At 37.8% G+C, this 21033-nt stretch overlaps 1 protein-coding gene across 1 annotated transcript in view; it reads left to right on the top strand.

Annotated features, from left to right (window-relative positions):
• The window catches only part of LOC121407711 (gamma-tubulin complex component 2-like), a 29789-nt gene extending 8756 nt beyond the window's left edge, over positions 1–21033 (top strand). Inside the window, exons 6-19 of the mRNA XM_041598901.1 lie at positions 6527–6696; positions 7369–7599; positions 8042–8241; positions 8815–8929; positions 9593–9767; positions 11742–11892; positions 13429–13608; positions 14338–14411; positions 15364–15470; positions 15963–16033; positions 16478–16652; positions 18571–18714; positions 19445–19567; positions 20273–21033. Of these exons, the coding sequence (XP_041454835.1) occupies positions 6527–6696; positions 7369–7599; positions 8042–8241; positions 8815–8929; positions 9593–9767; positions 11742–11892; positions 13429–13608; positions 14338–14411; positions 15364–15470; positions 15963–16033; positions 16478–16652; positions 18571–18714; positions 19445–19567; positions 20273–20551 (2195 nt within the window). The 3' untranslated portion in view covers positions 20552–21033. The remainder of the gene's footprint in view (positions 1–6526; positions 6697–7368; positions 7600–8041; positions 8242–8814; positions 8930–9592; positions 9768–11741; positions 11893–13428; positions 13609–14337; positions 14412–15363; positions 15471–15962; positions 16034–16477; positions 16653–18570; positions 18715–19444; positions 19568–20272) is intronic.

Here is a 21033-nt window from a genome sequence, read left to right as displayed (position 1 = left end):
TAGAAGCCACTCATACCTAAGAATCTGAGCAATTCTTTCTTAGTTGTGGGAATTGGGAAGTCTAAGATAGCTTGTATCTTGGCTTCTCTTGGTAGCACTTGCCCTTGACCAACCACATGACCAAGATATGTGACCTTTGCCTTGGCAAATTCACTTTTCATCAGATTCACTACTAGATTGGCTTTGTCCAGCCTGTCAAACAGTGCTCGCAAATGATTCAGATGATCATTCCAAGTATCACTGTATACTAGGATGTCGTCAATGTATACGACACAATTGTCAAGTCCGGCAATCACTTGATTTGTCAACCTTTGGAAGGTTGCTGGTGCATTTTTCATTCCAAAAGGCATGACTTTGCATTGAAACAAGCCTTCAGGTGTAACAAAGGCTGATATCTCTTTGGCTCGGTCAGTCAGTGGCACTTGCCAATATCCTTTAAGCAAGTCTATCTTTGTGATATAGGCAGAATTTCCAACCCTATCAATACAATCTTCTAACCTAGGAATTGGATACGAGTCAGTCTTAGTTACTGCATTTACCTTTCGGTAATCAATGCAAAATCTCTGAGAGCCGTCTGGCTTTGGAACCATTACAATGGGAGAACTCCAACTACTCTGACTCGGTTCGATTATGTCATTTTCTAACATAAACTGTATTTCCTTATTCACCATTTCCAACTTGCTTGGATTGAGCCTATAAGGATTCTGTTTGATAGGTCTTACATCACCTACGTCTACATCATGTACAGTTAAAGGTGTACGACCTGGTTTGTCTTTACATACATTCTCATATTCTCTTAACAGGCCAGATATATCATTTCTTTGATCTTCAGGCAGGTGTTTTAATGCCTCATCCATATTTCCTAACATCTCTGAGTTAGACAACTTTACATCACATGGTTCGTTCTTAGATACATCTGTATAAGACAATTCATTATCTGTCTTTTCATAGCATTCTTCATGTACATTTACATGTTTTTCTTCTTCTTTGACCTGTGTTGTACCTATTGGCTGACTAGCCTCTCGCTCAAAGTATTCTTTTAACATGTTTACATGACAAACTCTTTGAGACTTTCTTCGATCAGGGGTACTGATCACATAGTTGACATCATTCAATTTCTTTTTGACTATGTAGGGACCACTAAACCTAGCTTTCAAGGGCTCACCTTGCAAAGGCAACAACACTAACACTTTGTCTCCAGGCTTGAAACTTCGCTCTTTTGCATTTTTATCAGCATGAGCTTTCATTTTTCCCTGCGACTCTTTCAAGTGTTCCTTAGCCACATCACAAGCTTTTGAGAGCCTTTCTCTAAACTTCGACACATAGTCTAGAAGGTTTACATCATCATCCTGAACCATAAACCTCTCTTTGATAAGCTTTAGAGGACCCCTAACCTCATGACCATAGACCAATTCAAATGGACTGAAACCTGTGGACTCATTTGGGGAATCCCTAGTTGCAAACAGTAGGAATGAGATCCCTTTATCCCAGTCATCGGGATAGTCTTCACAATAAGCCCTAATCATGGTCTTCAAAGTCTGATGATAGCGTTCTAACGCTCCTTGGGACTGTGGGAGATATGCAGAGGACTTGATCTGCTTTATTCCCAACTCCTTCATAACTTGCTGAAATATTCCTGACATGAAATTTGACCCTTGATCAGATTGAATTTCCTTTGGCAGACCGTACCTAGTGAAAAACTGCACTAACGCCTGCACCACTGTCTTTGCAGTGATACTTCTCAAAGGTATCGCCTCTGGAAACCGTGTAGACAAGTCCATAATCGTCAGGAGAAATTTGTGACCCGACCTCGTTCTGGGTAAGGGTCCGACACAATCAACAAGAACCCTAGTAAAAGGTTCATCAAATGCAGGAATTGGTATCAATGGAGCAGGCTTGATAGAAGGCTGTGCCTTACCAATAATCTGACATGTGTGACATGTCTTACAGAAATGCACAACATCTTTGTGCATCTTAGGCCAATAGAAATGCCTCATAATTCTATCTTCTGTCTTCCGAATACCGACATGACCTGCCATAGGTAACTCATGAGCCATTTTCAGAATATCTGTGCGGTAACAAGGAGGAACTACAACCTGGTGAATTATACACCAATCTTCATCAGCTGGTCTCCGGGGAGGTCTCCATTTCCTCATCAAAATGTCATCTTTGACAAAAAGCACTCAGGAACCTTATCAGCCTCAGCCTTAGAACATGCTTTTTGTGACAAGCTTTTTAATTCTGGGTCTGCCTGTTGTGCCTGTACAAGGGAGGATTTACTAAACAAACTATCATTGTTAGCAACAGAGCCTTCAACACTATCCCCATTCAAATCCTTGAAAAAGGTTTCAGCTAACCAGACATCAGTACTCTCCTCTACATTAGCAGATTCCGCATCATCCTTTTCAGCTCTACGAGTCTGAGACCTAGTAACAACACAATCCGGGAAAATCCCTGGAAAATCTTCCTGCAACAATTCAGTTTCAGCTACCTCAACAGGCTTTTCCGAAACCACTGGAGATGCAACAACTTTATCTCCAGCCAAGTCGTTACCTAACAAGAAATCAACACCTTTCATGGGTAATTCTGGAACGACACCAACAGTCACAGGACCACTAACTAGGTCACACTTTAAGTCGACCTTATGCAAAGGAACCGACATGAAATTTGGGCCAATACCTTGAACTAAGACGTTGGCATTCTCTGAACTCTCTGGAGGAAGAGCCGAATCCCCTGGCACCATCAGGGACTGTGCAGCCCCTGTATCCCTAAGGATCACCACTGACCTACCAGCAGCACCAGTCAAACAAGGGGATACTTCACCATCATGCAAAAAACTTCTAAAAGTTTCATCAACCTGCTTGACTTTATCAGCAAATACCAGAGAAACACTCTCAACATCTTGATTGGGCTCTGATGGAACAAACTCCATCGAGGGAACACTTGTTTGCTTGACAAAACCCATGTCTTTCTTAGTTTTGGTTGGCATTCCAACCAATTTCCAACATGATTCTTTCAAATGTCCCGATTTATGACAATGAGTACAAATTTTGGAACTACGACTCTCAGACCTTTTGGTTGATTCTGTGCCCCCACTAGCCTGATTCTTGTTAGCGTCTTTATCCTTACTTGCATATTTTCCCTCACTAGGTTTATTGTGGGATTTAAATGACCGTTTTCCTTTCTTTTTCCAATAATTCTTGAAAGGAGGCCTATCTCCACTACCTCTATGTGTGACCTCAAATTCATCAGCTACTATGGCTGCTTTACTGACTTCAGTAACTCTATGGTCATCTAAGTGAGATTTAATGCCAAAAGGAAGACTCTTTTTGAATTCTTCTAGGAGGACAACTTCCCTAAGGTGAACAAAATCTTTGTCAACTTTCAGTGATCTGTACCACTTATCGAACATCATCTCTTGTTCCCTAGCAAATTCAACATATGTCTGGCCTGATTGTCTTTGCATGTTCCTAAATTTATGTCTGTACGCTTCTGGTACCAACTCATATGCATTGAGAATTGTTTCTTTTACTGTAGCATAGTCACATGATTGCGTTTCAGAGAGTGAAGAATAGACTTTTGCAGCCTTTCCAACGAAAACACTTTGAAGGAGAAGAGTCCAGTATTCCTCGGGCCAATTCAGTCTCTTGGCCACTTTTTCAAATGACACAAAATATGTATCAACTCCCTCTTCATCAAATTTTGGCACAAGGCGAATGTTCTTCGCCACATCAAAGCCTTGGGGAGATTTATCTTTAACAGAGTTAGTATTAGTATTTGCATGAGCTAACTCCATTTCTTTCAACTTTAACTGGTACTCCAATCTCATTTTCTCCATTTCAATGTTTTCTCTGATTCTTTCCTTTTCAATGTTTATTTTCTCCATTTCAAGGTTTTCTTTGATTCTTTCCTTCTCAAGGTTTTCTTTAATTCTTTCCTTTTCCAATTCAATGTTTGCCAGTTGGATCTGAGCATCCTCTGACATATTGATAGAAGTTTCAGGCTCCTCTGTAAGCTTCATGTGACTAGCTAACAAGTCAATTATCTCTGCCTTCTTTAAACCTGGGGCTAGAGATACACCCAAATGATCACAAACTGTTATCAAATCATCCTTCTTCAGTGACTTCAAATGATCATATGACAATTCTGTCATTGCAAGAAATTCTTCAACATCAAATGTAGCCATAGTGAATATACACAAATACAAGCACGTAATAACACAGTACAGTATATTCTAGAACTTTCCAAAAATTTCCAAAATGTTTCCAATTCAAATTGGCTTTTGTTTCAAATTGACTTTCGTCTCAAATTGGATTTCGTTTCCTGAAAAACTGTTTTTAGTTTCAAACTGCCTTGGCTTGTACAAATTTGGTTTTCGTTTCCCGGACAACTGGTTTAGTTTCAAATTGGCTTGTACAAATTTGGTTTTCGTTTCCCGGACAAGCCCCCAAAATTATTTGTTACGATACTGCAACAAATAACAATCACGATGTAATTTAAATTTTCCTTTTTTTATTACAGGAAATAATTATACATAAATAAAACAAATAATGATCTTACATAAATCTCTTGAAGTGTCCGATGTAAAATCCCGAAGTGATGATGCTATATCCAAGTATTAATCCAAATGATAAAAATCCCAGTTGACTGGCGAAAATTCACAATGATGGCGATGATGAAACTGATGTTGAAGTCCGATGAATAATAAGAGTCACTGCAACGAGTTGAAATGTCCGTGAAGACGATGTTGATGATGATTAACAGTCAATTTCAGCAATCCATGGGTTGAAGCGTGTTCATTGAACAGGTTGATGATGTTGATGATCTCGATGAGAACTGATAATTTCTCAAAATAACTGCAAACAGTTCATTGATGCATAAACTGCTCTGATCTGATCTGGTGAAGTGATCTCATATGATGTGATGTGATCTCCTGCTCTCATATGATGTGATGGTGTGATCTAATATGATGATGTGATGATCATCTTGAAAAATCTGCAGCTTTATACTAATTACAAGTGTTCTAGATCATTCTCAAATTTCGACTAATCTACAAGCTTCTAGAATTGTCTTCCAAAAGAACTTTCTCCTTTCAGGAGCAGTCAAAATCCAGAACACTCTTGAATGACCTCATTGAAATCAACAGTGTAAACAAAATACCTAAGCCTATTCATTTCCACTACCAATACAATTCTATTGTTTGGCTTTTCCTTATTCAACAATAAAACTCCTTGGCCTTTAAATAGGCAAGGCCTGCATAATAAAAGACATCCTGGAATGTTCTTTACAATTCTTGGCTATCCTTAAAGGGAAATAACTAATAGATGAATGTAATTGCTTTTAAATTCTTCTACAATTATTCTTATATATAACAAAAATTTCAATTTTCTTATTAAAATCTCAGCCGAATTACTTTATCATCACCCATGATTAGTATCAACTTGTAGAAAATTTATTTATCTTTTATGTGACACTAATTTTGTAGCAAATGGATGTTTGTATCGAAATCTATGTACGAAAATCCAAATTCCATGAATATGGCGGCCATTTTGGACGCCATCTTGGATTTGAACCCCATGGGAAAATATTTAGTTTTGGGAACATCAAAAGTCATTTACTAGACATCTTAAAGATAACAAAAATGTAGGTTAAAAAAAAATTCGGGTGCATGGGAACCCTATCTCCCTACTAGACTAAGGGGGCTGAAGAACCAATTTTGCTATTAAACTACTGCCAAGCAATGTTTTTATTGGGTATAGTACTGTATCAGTGTACATGCATTGGCTGGTCCATAGTAGAATTGCTGATCATCAACTACTTCCTCAGTTTTCACCCAATGCTAATGGGTCATAGCATCCACATTGGTCTTTTAGTGAGAACGTCCTAGACATATTTTTTAATGCGTTGGAAACTGCATTGCCATGGTGACAGTATGTCATGGCAATAATGACTACGTCATTGGATGGGTTTATTAATCACCTTTCAGGATAATTCTAGTTTGAGATTTTTGTTTTAAAATCGATAGGGCAAGCTGTTATGATAATAGTCTGCACTTACAGGCCCTGCCTGATGTGTGGCATACTGGGTGTAGGCATCACACCCTTACTTTGCCACACATCACTACCTTCCTATTGGATGAGGATACTGATTTTTTTTTTAATTTATGTAAGGCAGGCCCTCTTGATCTGGGCTTCATATTAAAGTTGCTATCAATTCCAAAACTTTTAATTGCATATAATTTGTATGTGCCTCCATATAATTTTCAACATGCTCATTATCAACCTTTTTAGAACTGTTTTGTTTTGCAATTGATTGTAAACTTTGTGTTTCAGGCCTGTGGAGGGTCCATTTGCATCTTAGTTCTCTCTGAGACTGGTTTCATGGAGCCTGTAATTGAAAGACAGTTCTAGAAATGTATAAGGAATGTTGGCAATCAAACCATATCATTTTACTAGCTTATAAAGTTTGTAACTTGAAAGATTTGACATAAGGTATATTTTCAGTAAATCTTTTTGTCACTTTTCAGCATCTCTGAACCTCCCCGTCCTGTCCCCTTGGGTTTACGAGCGACCGTTCCTCACGGGGGATTTCATCAAGGTCTCTAGGACTACCATAGAACCAGGTGTGCCTCTGGGTACCCTCCCTCTGGGCATGCAGGAGACAACGATAGTCCATGATCTGCTCACTGTCTTATTGGTAAGTTCAATATCATCTCCTCCTTCCAGTTTTGGCCAGGGCAGACCTCTGGGTAGAGTAATTTAGTAAATTTGTAATTTTGTTCAGTGTTGAAAAAATGAATCTGTGAAGAATGAAATCAGTTTGTTGTTGCAGGAAAGCTTGGGAAGTAGCCATGAAGCAAATGAAATATGTAACCTTACAAATGTGTGGGATTAAATTGTGATCACATGAATTTGATGGATTCACAATACGGTGCGCCATCTATCTGGTGGCAGTGGACAAGCCAGTTTCTAGCTGTTAGGTCGAAATCACATGCAGGCTAAGAAATGAAAACTGTATGATAAGTGGAGGAAGAATTCACTGAAAACGGCCTAAATTCTCAAAATAAATCTACAGCAAATTTCTCTCCCACCTCCTAGACCCTGGTAAACGGCATAATTTTATGCAAACCGGCTTAGCTGCATTGGTCAGTGCATGCATATACACTTGCCTGTTCAGCTGATATGTCATCTTTTTTCCCATGAGGCATTGCGATTTTCGGCCTGTCCGCTGCAACCAATAGATGGCGTACCGTATTGTGAATCCACTGAATTGATGATTGTATCTCCAGCATTCCAACATATTGATGAGCAAGCATTCATTTGGTATACATGAACATTTGCCTTTTATTGTTTTCTACCATCTATTTAGGGCACAGAAGGGAAATACATCCTTGTGAGGCCATCTCAAGACAGATCCACCACACCTCACACATTCCAAGTTGACCGTTCCCTGGACACATCCCTTCAAGAGCTGGTCAATCGAATCCTTCCCATATGTAACAACTACTCCACCGTTATGCACTTCATTGAGGACAAGTCATCCTTTGAGTTTGGTGTCGTCAACCATGCGCTCTGTGGGGCTATGAGGACATTAGTCAAGGTTAGGGATTGGGATGGGCTGTGATTTAAGGCGGGAAAGAAATTTTGAGAGATAAGCAAGATTTCCTAGTGTGGAAGATTGGCATATTCATGTATGCAATTTAGAAAGGTTACAAATGTGAATTCATGACTTACTTGCATTAATTTTTTATTGGTATGGTTTGGTATTTTATTTTCAACAAATCTTTTCCACATTTAAAAGTTTGTGAATAAATTTAGGTTATCAATACCATGATCCATTTTACTTGATATGTTAATAAATGGTGAATTAAAAATGGCACCAAATTATGTCCTTTCCTCATGCCAGTCTCTATTTCCCATGGCAAAAACTAAAAAAAAAAAAGATCCATGATAAAACTGAGGTCAACACAGATATGAGCTCATCTTATTTTACATTTAAAACAAATACATCTAGTCAGTGATCTAACCCTTATTCTTGGTAGGAATACAACATCTTAGTTGCCCAGCTGGAGCATCAGTTCAAACAAGGCCAGCTTCCCCTGCAGAGGTTTTGGTTCTACATGCAACCATGCATGCAGACCATGGAGATACTAGCATCCATATCATCATCGGTAGATAGGGGAGCGTGTGCTGGAGGGTCGGTGCTTAGCCTGCTGCATGAGAAGACTGTTACCATGATAGGGTAAGGTGTTAAAGTCGGTTTGTCTTCAAGGGGAGATAGATTGCCAACTGTTGACTCCGAACTCGGAAAAGCAATGTAACTCCTTTGGGGTCTGTAAGATTTTATCAGTTTTATGTTAGATAATGGCCTTCAGTGGAAGTGTTGATGGCTCATTCACTTTATACATGTACCTCATCTTTCAGTTCCTGTTCAAAAGTGAATGTGCAGGTGCAAAACAAGAGTTATGCCCTCAGCACAGGCGGCATTACATAGGAGGCAACAGCCCTCCTGTGATTTCGAAGAATTTACCCCCCCCCCAAAAAAAAAAAAAGAGGAGGAAAGAATAAAAGAAGAAGAAAAGGAAAGAAATAAAGAAACATTATTAAAAAGAGGTTTGGGGTCACATAATTCTATGTAACCCTTGTGATATACCGGTAGGATCAAGACAAATGAAATTACCTTTAGTTCAACTGCCCCAACCCCCATCAAAATACCCTCTTACTACCCCTGGCCCCAACTCCATACATTAGTTTTTATTCAATGGTCTGAAATTAGTGTAAGATTATTGTTATGACTCTGTTTTTATGTGTACAGAGACATGCGAGCTCAAGAGCTTTGCCTGTTCCTGACCCAGTCAGCCTGCGCGCCATACTTTGAGATCCTAGAGAAGTGGATTTACAAGGGAATCATCAAGGATCCATACTGTGAGGTAAGCATCACAGAACTGGGCCCGGTGCCTAAAACAGAGCTGCCAATCAGTACGTTTTTGGTGTATTTAGTACGTTTTTGCAACCAAAATAAAATCGTAATTTATTGAGAAATATCATCTATATATGTCTCTATTTCATAAAACTTTCACAAATATGGTTATTGGATGAATGTTATTTTAGGAAACTTGTTTTTTCATTTTGTTGAAAGTAGGGTGAGACATACACATGTTTCAATGCGTTTTTTTTTTCATCTGCAAGAGCAGTGCGCAATTTAGCTTGCATGCAGCTTGAGCGCCGTGATCACAGAATACACTTTTCCATTCCCAGAGGTTGGCAGGTCTGCTAAAAGTTCTGTTATGATATTGTTGCCATCCAATGATGACTTCCATGAAGTCCTTGCTTTTGCTCGAGTTGGTTCAAATTCATTCTTTCAAGGAAGGCTATTCAATATTTGTTTGTTTCAACATCTTTTTCATATCAGTTATTTTGTATGGATATTTTTATGGTGGAAATAATTCTGAATTGAATTTACTTGGGTATAAGTTTTCAAATAAGGAAATTCATTATAAGGTGGGGCTTGTTTATCTCTAAAAACCAATTCTAACACACACTATCCTGCACCCCCCCTGTCTGACTAACTGTCTCTGTCTCTCTCATAAAAGTTCATGATTGAAGAGAATGAAGCCCTGCAGAAGGAGAAACTCCAGCAGGAATACAATGATGCCTACTGGGAACAGCGCTATACCATCTGCAGAGAAAGGAGTCCAATCTTCTTGGAGACGATTGCTGATAAGATCCTCAGGACTGGCAAATACCTCAATGTTGTCAGACAGTGTGGTGAGTAACAAGTGCATTACACATTTTAAAGATAAGCTGTCTTCTTCAGTTATTATTAGTTTAGGTCTAGCTTCACCATGGTATTTCATAGCCTCTACGACCAGATATGGGTATCCGCTCCAGGCTTCATTGGGGAGTAAGCCTACGTTAGTAGATGACTTGTATTCCCCAGAAGCCTCCAGGCTACGACCGAAGCTTTTGCCAATTTTTGGTCTGCAGTACTAGATCGACACAATTTTCAATATGTGGGACCGGCCTGAGCGTAACCAGGCAACATGATGCCATTAACTGTTTTCTTTATTAAATTATGTCAGAATCTTCATTAAAAAATTGAAGCCATGAGGCCATAATTAACAATAGATTGATTTCTCTCTGAAATCTTTAATTACTTTGTGCATTTCCTTTTGACATTTTTTGCAGCTTCAAAATTTTATTTAAGATGTAACCCATGAGGTCATAATTAACAATAGATTGATTTCTCTCTGAAATTTTTAATTACTTTGTGCGTTTCTTGCAGCTTCAAAATTTTATTTAAGATGTAACCCACAGTTGGGGATTGGGAAAGCCTCTCTGAAGGACTGCTTGTGGCAGAGCCGTGGCTGTGACATGTTTGTTAACCCTATCTAGGGGGGGGGCTCGGAGGCCCCCCTCAACAAATCGCGCGATATTTTCACTGCGCAAAATTTTTTGACCGCGCCGCTCTCTGACTTTACTTTCAAGTCTTGCGCAACTTTTGAGACCAATTTGTGTCACCCGGGTACGTGGTATCGAAATTACGCAACATTATGTAAGTGCATGTCAGACCAAAAATTGTTCAAAAACGTGATTTCGTGTACAAAGTCAATGCAAATTGTGTTTTCCAAAATTCGTAAATGCATGATTATTTTTTAGTTTTGCTGGTCCAAATGTATTTATTTTATGCTTTTTATGATCACAGAAGAGTCCCCAACAAATTTCATTGAAAAAACAATGAAAAACAAAAGGTAAAAAATAAAGAAATGCATAAGATATTGCAAAAAAACAATATAATACATAAGAAAAAGATTTGATATCACAATTTTTTTCATGTACACTTGCTAAGACCACCACAAAGAGTTTCTATACCAAGAATTGGTACATTTGGAGCTTTATTTAGGGAGTTAAACTAAGGAAAAAGTATGATTTCGCATACTAATTACGCATAAATTAGCATAATCACCTAATAGCAATTCGCATAAAATAAATTACTATACAATCTTTTAGATTATGTCCCAGGCAACCCGCGTGCCAATTTTCGGCGCGATCGCACGTTCAACGGCCGGGGGGAGGCCCCCCCTGCCATATGAACTCCCAAAATACCCCGGCCTAGATAGGGTTAATATGCTACCAGCAGCAATATGCATATTCATTGCACTATATCATTGATAGTTATGCAAGCCAAAAGCTCATGTCTCACCAATGTTACGTTATACTGCACTTGACAAGTAATGCAAGTGTGATTGAAAGTCTTATATACATTGTAGCATAAGACTGGTGTGTTAGCTCAGTTGGATGAGCGTCTGTCTCACAACCTGGAGGTTGGGGGTTCAAACCCCTTCCGTATCAGACCAAAAGATGTTAAAAGATGGCAGTTGCTGCTACCCTGTTTGGCATTCAACAATTCAAGGGAATAGAGCTACGTCGATCTGCCGCTGCACAGTGGCTTCCAGGCCTATGATTAATTGGGCAAAACAAATTTTCAGAGGATATCTATTTTGATTTCGGTTTCGCACAATGAAATATGGATTTTAAATTTTGGGAGGGAAATTCGTTAAGAGAATGGCAAATGATAGAATAACAAAAGTACTATATTTGATTACTTCAAGAAAAACAAAAATTGTCTGTTGATGTGAAAATATGTCTTGATAGACTAAAATTATGCAATATGTGTTCATGAATGAATGTTTATGTTGAATATCATTTCATGGATCCAAACACTGTGTCTTCCCTGTACAGGCCATGATCCAAGATGTCCAAATGCTGAAGAGATCCTGTATACACTGAAAGAGAGACAATACGTGGATCAGATAGACAAGGCATACCAGTATGCTAGCAAGCTCCTTCTTCAGCTACTCATGGAAGAGAGAGAATTAGTCCAGAGACTTGGGTATGTGAAATCAATCAATCAAATACTGTGTGCATTTTGCCTTTGAAGCTGTTGAACATCAATTGCAGGTCCCAAAGTCAATTACATGTCTTGCAATCAGTTACATATTTGCAATTGATTGCTGATTTTATTTTCATCTTGCATCATAAAGTGTAGATTAACGTGAATTATCTGTCATAGTTAGTTACTCATTCATGCACCAAGAAGCTGATTATCATGAGCACATAGTTGTGAAATAATAAAAGGGTATTTATTCATCATTTAGGGTAAATGGAATTTACTGTTTATGTTTCTATGTCTTTTCTATCTCTGCTGCCCTAGAAGTTTGAAGATGAGAAGAGGGATCTCTAAAATCTGTGAAAATCAGAATTTCTGTGGCCGTAAAGGGTTTATTTTCATGACCTACCTGTTTTTAGAGGGTGGGGTCATATCCAAACATAAAACACAGTTACATCACCTCTTAGAAAACCGAAATATATGAGTTTTAGTGGTGGTATAACTTTATGACATATAGCACAAGTTATAACAGTATTTTATTCAAATTTTCATGATATCACCCCAGATGGAAATAAATATTCATATGTCATAATGTGTGCAATAAACTTTTGAAATGTTTTAGATATATCTACCAGTTGTTTTAACAATCCAGATATCAATTTGAACAGAATGCAGTGAGACAACTTCATGTACTACCAAATAGTTATATGTATGAATAAAATACATGTACAAGTGATTCTGATAGAAATTGTGTAGAGTCTGAGAGATTTACAAAACAAGCATAGCATTCAAGCCAGCTGTTGGGATCGGGCCTTTTTTTCAAAGCAATAATAATAATACACTCTCCCACCTGCTGATCTGTGTGGGCGATCTTCCATGTGGTCAGTTTTCAGCAATGTCTCAGAGTTAGAGTTCTGAAAATAAACAAGACCTTCATTTAGCTTATGGTGACAATTAACCTTAATTTTAAAGACTTTCTCAGGAAATCATTGTTGCTGCAACTATACCAATATTTTAGGCTAGTTGTAGGGCAATTCCATGAAATATGTATGTCCGACCCCCTATATGAGGGACCTTTATGAAATTTTATGTCTCTGATTTCTGGTTCTTTTGACAGTCTGTAATGTTCTCAAAGGACCATGACTTGGTCAGTTTATAAAATGAAGTAAGACTTGAAAAAAATGGGGGTCGAACGTACAGAAAGTTTGATCATTTTATGGAATTGCCCTGTATATATATGTTGGGTGCGTCGTGGTCTAGTGGTTCTGACTCTCGCCTTTTAAACAGTCGTGGGTTCAAATCATATCCATGGCGTGTTTTTGTTCAGCAAGAAATTTATCCACACTGTACTGCACTCAACCCAGGTGAGGTGAATGGGTAACCGGCAGGAGAAATTCATTGCATGCACTGAGCGCCGGTGATGGTAGCTCGAGCTAAAGCCGGGGTAATACTAGCATCGCTTTGCATCCTCTGGCAAAAAGCGCTTTATAAATCCAGCTATTATTATTATTGTTATTATATACATTCATGTATTTACAGTTCGATCAAGCGGTACTTCCTCCTGGAGCAAGGAGACTTCTTTGTTCATCTGATGGACATTACAGAGGAGGAGATGAAGAAGAGAGTTGATGATATCATACCGAGCAGACTAGAATCTCTTCTAGAGCTGGCTGTCAGGACCAGTCAGGCTAACTCAGACCCTTTCAAAGATGATCTCAGGTAACTTTAATACCTAGTAGTAGGTCAATGTCAAGGTCATAACACCTCAGTCACACTTGCTCTACGGAGGCCATACGGCTAGTCGAAAACAGCAGTTTTATTCATTTAAAAAAAAAGGCTTAAAAAGGCTGTTTTGACTCGCCGACAGTCGCCGTAGAGCAAAAGTGACTGAGATACCTGTATAAGAGCTTTTTTTTCTTAATTTTCAAGATAAATTTATCAATCAATATTATGTTAAACATGAATGTAATTGCTATTCAGAAATTAGATGAGTATGACATCAGGGTTACTGGGTCAAGGTTAGTTTAGTAAGAATTTGTTCATTAATGAAACTTTGTTATGAGATGGTTAGGGTTATCACAAATGAAATGAATAACAAGGTTCTCATTGATATTATAAATGATTTTTTTTCTCTCTTTTTTTGAAAAATCATTCATCTCATGTAAATCAGCACTTTTGATATATCAAATTGTGAATGCAAGCGAAGCAAACAGATGTATTCTTTTTGTTTGCCAGTTAATATCAAGAAAAAAGCAAAACAGAGATGCTGTGCAAGTTTTACTACATAATACATTTTGTTCATTTTATCTAATGGACTGTTTTTTTGTAGTGCCTTGCAAATTTACATTTTTTCTCCATTTTGAAAGACACTGTGCTTCTTTATTATTAAACCATATTTTATGAATGGAAAATATGCATGTATGTCTGTATTTTTTCTGTACATTATAGAGTTGATCTCCTACCTTATGACCTCAACACACAGCTGCTTAGAATCTTGTCCATTGAATCCAGACAAGAAAAGGGTAGGTATTATTAGGTTTAGTTGCATGTGCTTCAGTGAAAAATTGCTTATGTATAATTGCACTGATTACACAATAGTCGGTAGGTAGGTAAGTCTCTGATGCAGGTTATCAGTGATATGAAAATTGTGTTTTAAGCATTGATTGTGGAATTTAAGCATATGGATGTTTCATAAAGCTCCTCATAAAGTTACGTACATCTGGAATATGTTTTTAGGTCATCACTCAGTTACATAGGATATCACTTGGCATGAGAAAGGGTTACCAGTCGTGCGTAAAGTCATTCGTATCTTACGAACTGCTTTATGTAACACCTACCAGGTACTGCAATATAAGTAGCATGTGATAGGCCATTCTCATTATGTATTATGCTGTGTGCTTGTGTGTTAAGCGGTAACTTTCAATTCAATTCGTTCTTTTATTATTCAACCATCAAACTTGCTTTCATCTGATATTTGTATTGTTACTTTGAAACTTCAACAGTTATTTCTGTCAGCAGTTCCTCAGCTATTACGGGATGATGAAGTACCTTGCATCAGTGTGAAGTCCCACAGTGAATTAGCTGCCATTTGACAAAACAATTGATAAATAATTCAAATAAAACAGAGTGGATATGATCCGGGGCCCTATAACACAATGTTTAGCAATCATCGTAGAACATGTTTTACCGGTATATGATCGATTGCATTGACTACAATGGACAATGAGTGTGAAAATCATGCATGTGATGAATCACTAACCTTCGTGTAACAGTACCCTAATCAAAGGTCAAAGCTACAAGTCTTTGTATACCACATGAAAATAGCTTGTTCCTATGATGAATGAACCACCCTTGAAAGATGAACTTCAACTTGTCTCTCTATTTTAACATACATGTAATTAATGTGGGATGATCTTAGAGTTTTACTTTTGCTTGTCCTTCAAGTAACCATCTTTTTCCCCTCATATCTTTCAGCCATGCTTCATGAAATGGACCCAACAGAGCTGAACATCTCTGGTTTAGAAGCCTTCTCGTTTGACTATGTTGTGAGGTGGCCAGAATCACTCATTCTTAGCAGAAAGGTATGTTATATCAAACATTTGTTTTAACAGTATTGCTGTGTGTGATCTGAAAAAAAGCTAAACAAGGAATTGGGATTTTGTTATCGTACCTGTCTATACAAACCACATTTGTCTGTGTCCTGAAGTCAAGTTTAACATTGTCTAAAATTATGAAAAGTTGAAAATATAAAATTTTGTTAATAAGTCGTCTAACTACTGTATTCTTCCCCATGCTGTAATATTCCAAGACAGCAATGATAGAATTGCGCACCAAATATGCTTACAAATTGAAGATATTGTGGTCTGTCTTGCTAAAAACATTTGGATTTATCACCTGTAATGCATCTGAAATGATCTGGATTTGATAACCTTTCAATTTTCTTGTTTTCAATTTCATCTATTTTCATAAGATAAAATATATAAGCAGTTACAGAGTAAAGATATGAAATGATTTTGGCTCTTATATTCTTTAATATCATTTTTTTTCCTTTCAAATTCCCCTCCCCCCTCCAGGCTTTAACCAAGTATCAGATGCTCTTTCGACATCTTTTCTACTGTAAGCATGTTGAAAGAACACTGTGCAAGTAAGTAATATTAATGAAATTTTTATTTGAATTTGAAAAGTTTTTGTCATATGATGTATATCGGCCATTTGGCATGATATAATGGCAAAGTAGATGCTTGGAATTTTCAATCAGTGTATAGTGTATTATGAGATTATACAGTATCTCTTCTTATGACCTCTTCAAAAGTATCTTAAAAGACATCTGCGTGATTATAAACCTTAACTAATTTTATGCCATTAATAGCGCTTTGTATCCTCTGGAAAAAAGGGCATGAAAATCAAATTATTGTTATTAGAATGTATTACATTTGGTATTTTAACTAGTGATATTACTTCTTTATATTAGTGGCACAAGTAAGAATGGAGATTGATTCTGAGCATTGTATTGAACTGTATTTTCTAAGTCAGTTAATTCGTTATTTAGTTTCTTAGATTTCATTTTACAAATTTCTCTCTTTCTCAGTATCTGGCTGTTGAACAAGGAAGCGAAGCGGTTCACTCTCTATTCGTCTCGATGGTACGCAGTGGCCTTTGCCCTCCGTCAGCGCATGCTGCACTTAGTCCAGAACCTTCAGTACTACATGATGTTTGAAGTGGTTGAGCCCCACTGGCATATATTGCAAGACAACCTGAGGAAGGTATGTTTTGATGTCAAGAAAAAGAATTGTGTCCACCTGTGGTAGGTGATTGCCAGAGGCAGTGGCATGTATTCTGAAGTCCAGTTTAACAACAGTATAACTCTGTGTTGAAATTATGGGAAGCAAAAATATATTAACAAATCTCTGTATCTCTGTATGGTAAGGTCCCCCAATTCTGCGCAGTCCCACTTGTCTGCGCACATGCGTATCTGCGCAATTCTAGAAACAGAAGATGCGCAACGACCACAAATTATACGCATGCAATACATAGAAAGGTATTCATTAAAAAAATCCAACTCAAAATGGTGGAGAAATAATGGATTTCCGGCATTTCATGTGACAGCTTCAAAATGCAGCCTTTCTCATCAAATTCCCCAAACCGTGTGTAAAGTGAATGGGTGCGCAGACATGGGGCACCATTTTTTTGTTCAGTCTGAAAATGACTGGCCGAGGTTTTTTCCAAACAAACTTATATATTTCTTTCAAATTTTTATGAGATTTTTGGCACACTTATAAGAATATAAGGGACATAATCAACTGAAAATTTTTGTGAAGTAATATTCATATTAAATATTAATTTAAATTGTTAGGTTTTGCAGACTTGGACCCCCTTCATATACTTCTTATCTTTACTATTTTGTTTTCCCTTGCTTCCGCGATGAAGAAAAGTACTTCTTTCAGTTATTTCCGAACAGTTATGAATGATTTATGAGTCAAATGATGTGACGAGTTGAACATGTATTAATAGAGATTTGTGCCACAATTGGCCATCCATAGTTCAACCCTCTTGTTTTCTTTTTCTCCAACTAAATAGCTGTTTTAGGGATCAACTTTAAATTTGGCTTAAGTATGCATGTATGTACTAGGGGTGATGATGACCCAAGAGGTTTTAGGAATACTAAGCTCAAGGGTCAAAGCTTACAGATATCAGTGAAATATTATGTTCTTGCAAAAACTAAAGAAACGTTTGAGGGATCAACTTTCTAATTGGCCCAAGTGATTGAGTTTCAAGAATTAAGCACATGGGTCAAAGCTCACAGAGATCATTATAAACATCTGTACATTGAAATATCTAGTTCTTGCATAAACTGAAGATCTGTTGAAGGAATCATTTAAGCTTGGCTCATGTACTTAAGTATATGTGAGCAAAATTAATCTGATCAGATTTTGAGGTAGTGAGGTCAAAGATCACATTCAACATTACATGAAAATGTATAGTTATTGCTAAGATTAAAAATCTAATCAACGGATGAACTTTAGACTCGGCCCTTGTATTCATGAAGGAGTGACAAAGATGTGGATAGATTTGGGGGTCATGAGGTCAAAGGTCACAGAGACTACATTTAAATGGTCCATTCTTGTGATGGGTGAAAAAAATTGTTTGACAGAGGGCAATGCTGTGAAATAATCAACCTTTTTGTACATCCAACCCCCATTTTTCTCAAGTTTTACTTCACTTCATGAAGTGACCAAGTCATGGTTGTTTGAGAGCATTACAGACTGTCAAAAGAACAAGAAATCAGAGATAGAAAATTTCATGAAGGTCTCACATACATTGGGTTGGACATCCATATTTCATGAAATTGCCCCAGATCAACGTCGGACATTTCTGAAGTATGCATTTGGGAGTGACAATGATCTGGGCTCCGTAACACAAAGGTTAGCGATTAATTGCTATAATTGAAATGGCCTATCAAGATCATTGTTGTATGCACATTTGGCTTCACAGGCTGACTAGGAACCAATCAGAATTGTTCTTTTAAATTAGTGATTAATCGCTAATCTTTGTGTTACGGAGCCCTGATCAGCTATTGCAAGATTATTACAAGTAGTCTTTTTTTTCATTGTGTTAATCTTTCCATGTATTTTATATTGAGTGAGAGAGAGAGAGAAGAAATAATTGTTTTCTTCCCCCTAGGTGTCCAACATAGATGACGTCTTGTCACACCACACCGACTTCCTGGATAAGTGCCTCAAGGATTGTATGCTAACCAATCCAGACATCATTAAGAATGTCAGCAAGCTCATGCTTGTATGTGTCACCTTTGCCAACTGCATACAGGTAGGTCAAAGCCTGGAAGGTCATTGAATAGGTAACTTGCTGATTAGTCTAGATTCCGTTTTGTCTCGTCCCGCCTGGTGTAATCCTTGTTAATATTCAACCAGTTTGTCTAATAAACACGTACATGCACATGTCATGGACTAATGTCAACTTACTGGGCTTACTGTATAGAAAGTAGCAATTGCTTTTGCTTGACGTTTGCTTGATTTCGTATGCATTGAAATGAGCAAATGTTTTTGCTAGTAAACTCAAGCAATTGCTAACTGCTCTTGATTCAAGATTACAATTTTTTATTTTGCAATTGAAATTGAATGATACATGTAGGTATATGGAAATACACAGTAGAGTTCCACGCACGTGACCTAAATCTATCTGTTACTCCTCTTCTTCTTTTTTTTAACTTTAATTTCAGATTTTTGCTTCCCCTTTTGTTTACTACATGAAGAATCATCGGGGGGGGGGGGGGGGAGCTATCAGTCCCCCTGCTCCTGTAGCCCCATTAAGTATTGAGTATAATACACAAATCATTCCATGTTCACATGTTTTCATGGGCATTTGGCTCAATGGGGGTAATGGCTCAATCTATAAATTTATTTGCCAAATCTCATCTATTTGACCATATAGCAACAGCCATAAATCAGACATTCATTTCTGTTTCAATGGTACGATGATGTGTGAAATTATCTAGCTATAACAGGCCGTAACAGTGAATTTTAACTTTTTTATACAGAGAGTTACACAAACGATGAATGTTGATGCAGAGGTTAGCTTGCTTGTCGATGCTGGTACCCCACCAAAGAGTGATAAGGACAGGGATAAGCAGGACTCTGAGAGAAGAAGGACAGTCTCAAAGGTAACAAGTTTAGTGTGGTGTGCCGTACTGGGTGATTTCAAGTCTGTGTTGGCATTGGTGTTGAAATTTGGATTGCTTCCCCTAGCTCCAAAACTTATTCAGAGTTTGTAAAACTGATCCAGATCACACATTATTGACATCTCAACAACTAGTGAGTGACTTTTCGGGGCCATCTTCAATTTATGTTTGGTGTTTTAATCGTGTAAAATTGTCCAAACACCAACACCAAAAGGTCAACACTGGACTTGATATCACCCACTGGCCACTAACTAGACATTGGTAGTACTGCATTTTACCATTTGCACTTGCATTATGATTCAAGTTAACATTTATACTCTGGAATACCCCCAGAATCCCTCAGAATGACAGTCGGTATTTTCTGAAGAGGGCTATCTTTATGTTCAAATAATTTCCTGTAACAATTGATGAATTAATGAGTCCTCTTCAAACAGTGGACTCATGAATAAAAAAAGCATACTTAACCGTGGCAACAGGCATCAATTTGGCTCATAATGACAAAAGCATGCATCAGCATTGGACACGTTTTAATATACGCAGTAAATAAGCATAATTTATACAGGAAATCTGCATGAACCATGGGTTCAACTGATGGTTTTAAAAAAGCACCATTGTGAATTTGGGCCATTATGTCTGCCTTACAACGAAAAATATGTTCCAATTTCCTATCTTCCTCTCTCTCTACAGGTGGTGAGTGAGCACATTGAACAGATCAACGCCAGCGACGACTTCGCCAACACCGTCCACAACTTTGATTCCAACTTCTCGTCGCTTCTCATTTCACTCCTCGACAAGTTGAGCCTGTTCAGCACGGCCAACTGCGAGCACAACATGATGAATATCATCCATAGGTTAGACTTTAACGGTTTCTATACGGTCAGGCTGGAGAAGCTTGCTGCAGAGAGGAGCATGGCCGCCCATGGAGACGAGGACTTGATGGATGTAGGTGGGGCAGAAGCAAGATAGACGGGCCATTTCTTGAACTGGGGCCTATTTCATAAAACCTGTTACAACAGTTAAAAGCTACTGAAATCCTTCAATCTGATTGGCTGATAGTACATTTGTTTAAATTGTGTGCATTTGTTATTATAACAAGTCTTTATGAAATGGGACTTAGAAAACTGGTTGTAGCTTATTTATAACTTGAATTTTCGCATTCCTGTGGTATCTATACTTCGGTATCTGAAATAGAGCATGGGCCCGTTTCAGAACACAAAAGCTAGCATCACCAAACTTTATGTTCCAATCAAATGGCTTTATTTCAGTATAACAAATGCTTGTACAACTATCTTGTGTAACAGCAAACATTTTTTAAAGGATTCTTGTCAGGATAAATTGTTTAGATGATGTTGCTCATAGCAGTGACAATAGTCCAGGGCTCCGTAACACAAAGGTTTGCGATGAATTGCAAATGCGAAAGAACCGCACTGATTGGTTCCCGGTCAGTA

The sequence above is a fragment of the Lytechinus variegatus genome, chromosome 2 (assembly GCF_018143015.1).
Source record: "Lytechinus variegatus isolate NC3 chromosome 2, Lvar_3.0, whole genome shotgun sequence".
NCBI lineage: Eukaryota > Metazoa > Echinodermata > Echinoidea > Temnopleuroida > Toxopneustidae > Lytechinus > Lytechinus variegatus.
Note: the sequence above shows the minus strand (reverse complement) of the source record. Positions and strands in the feature narration are given on the sequence as shown.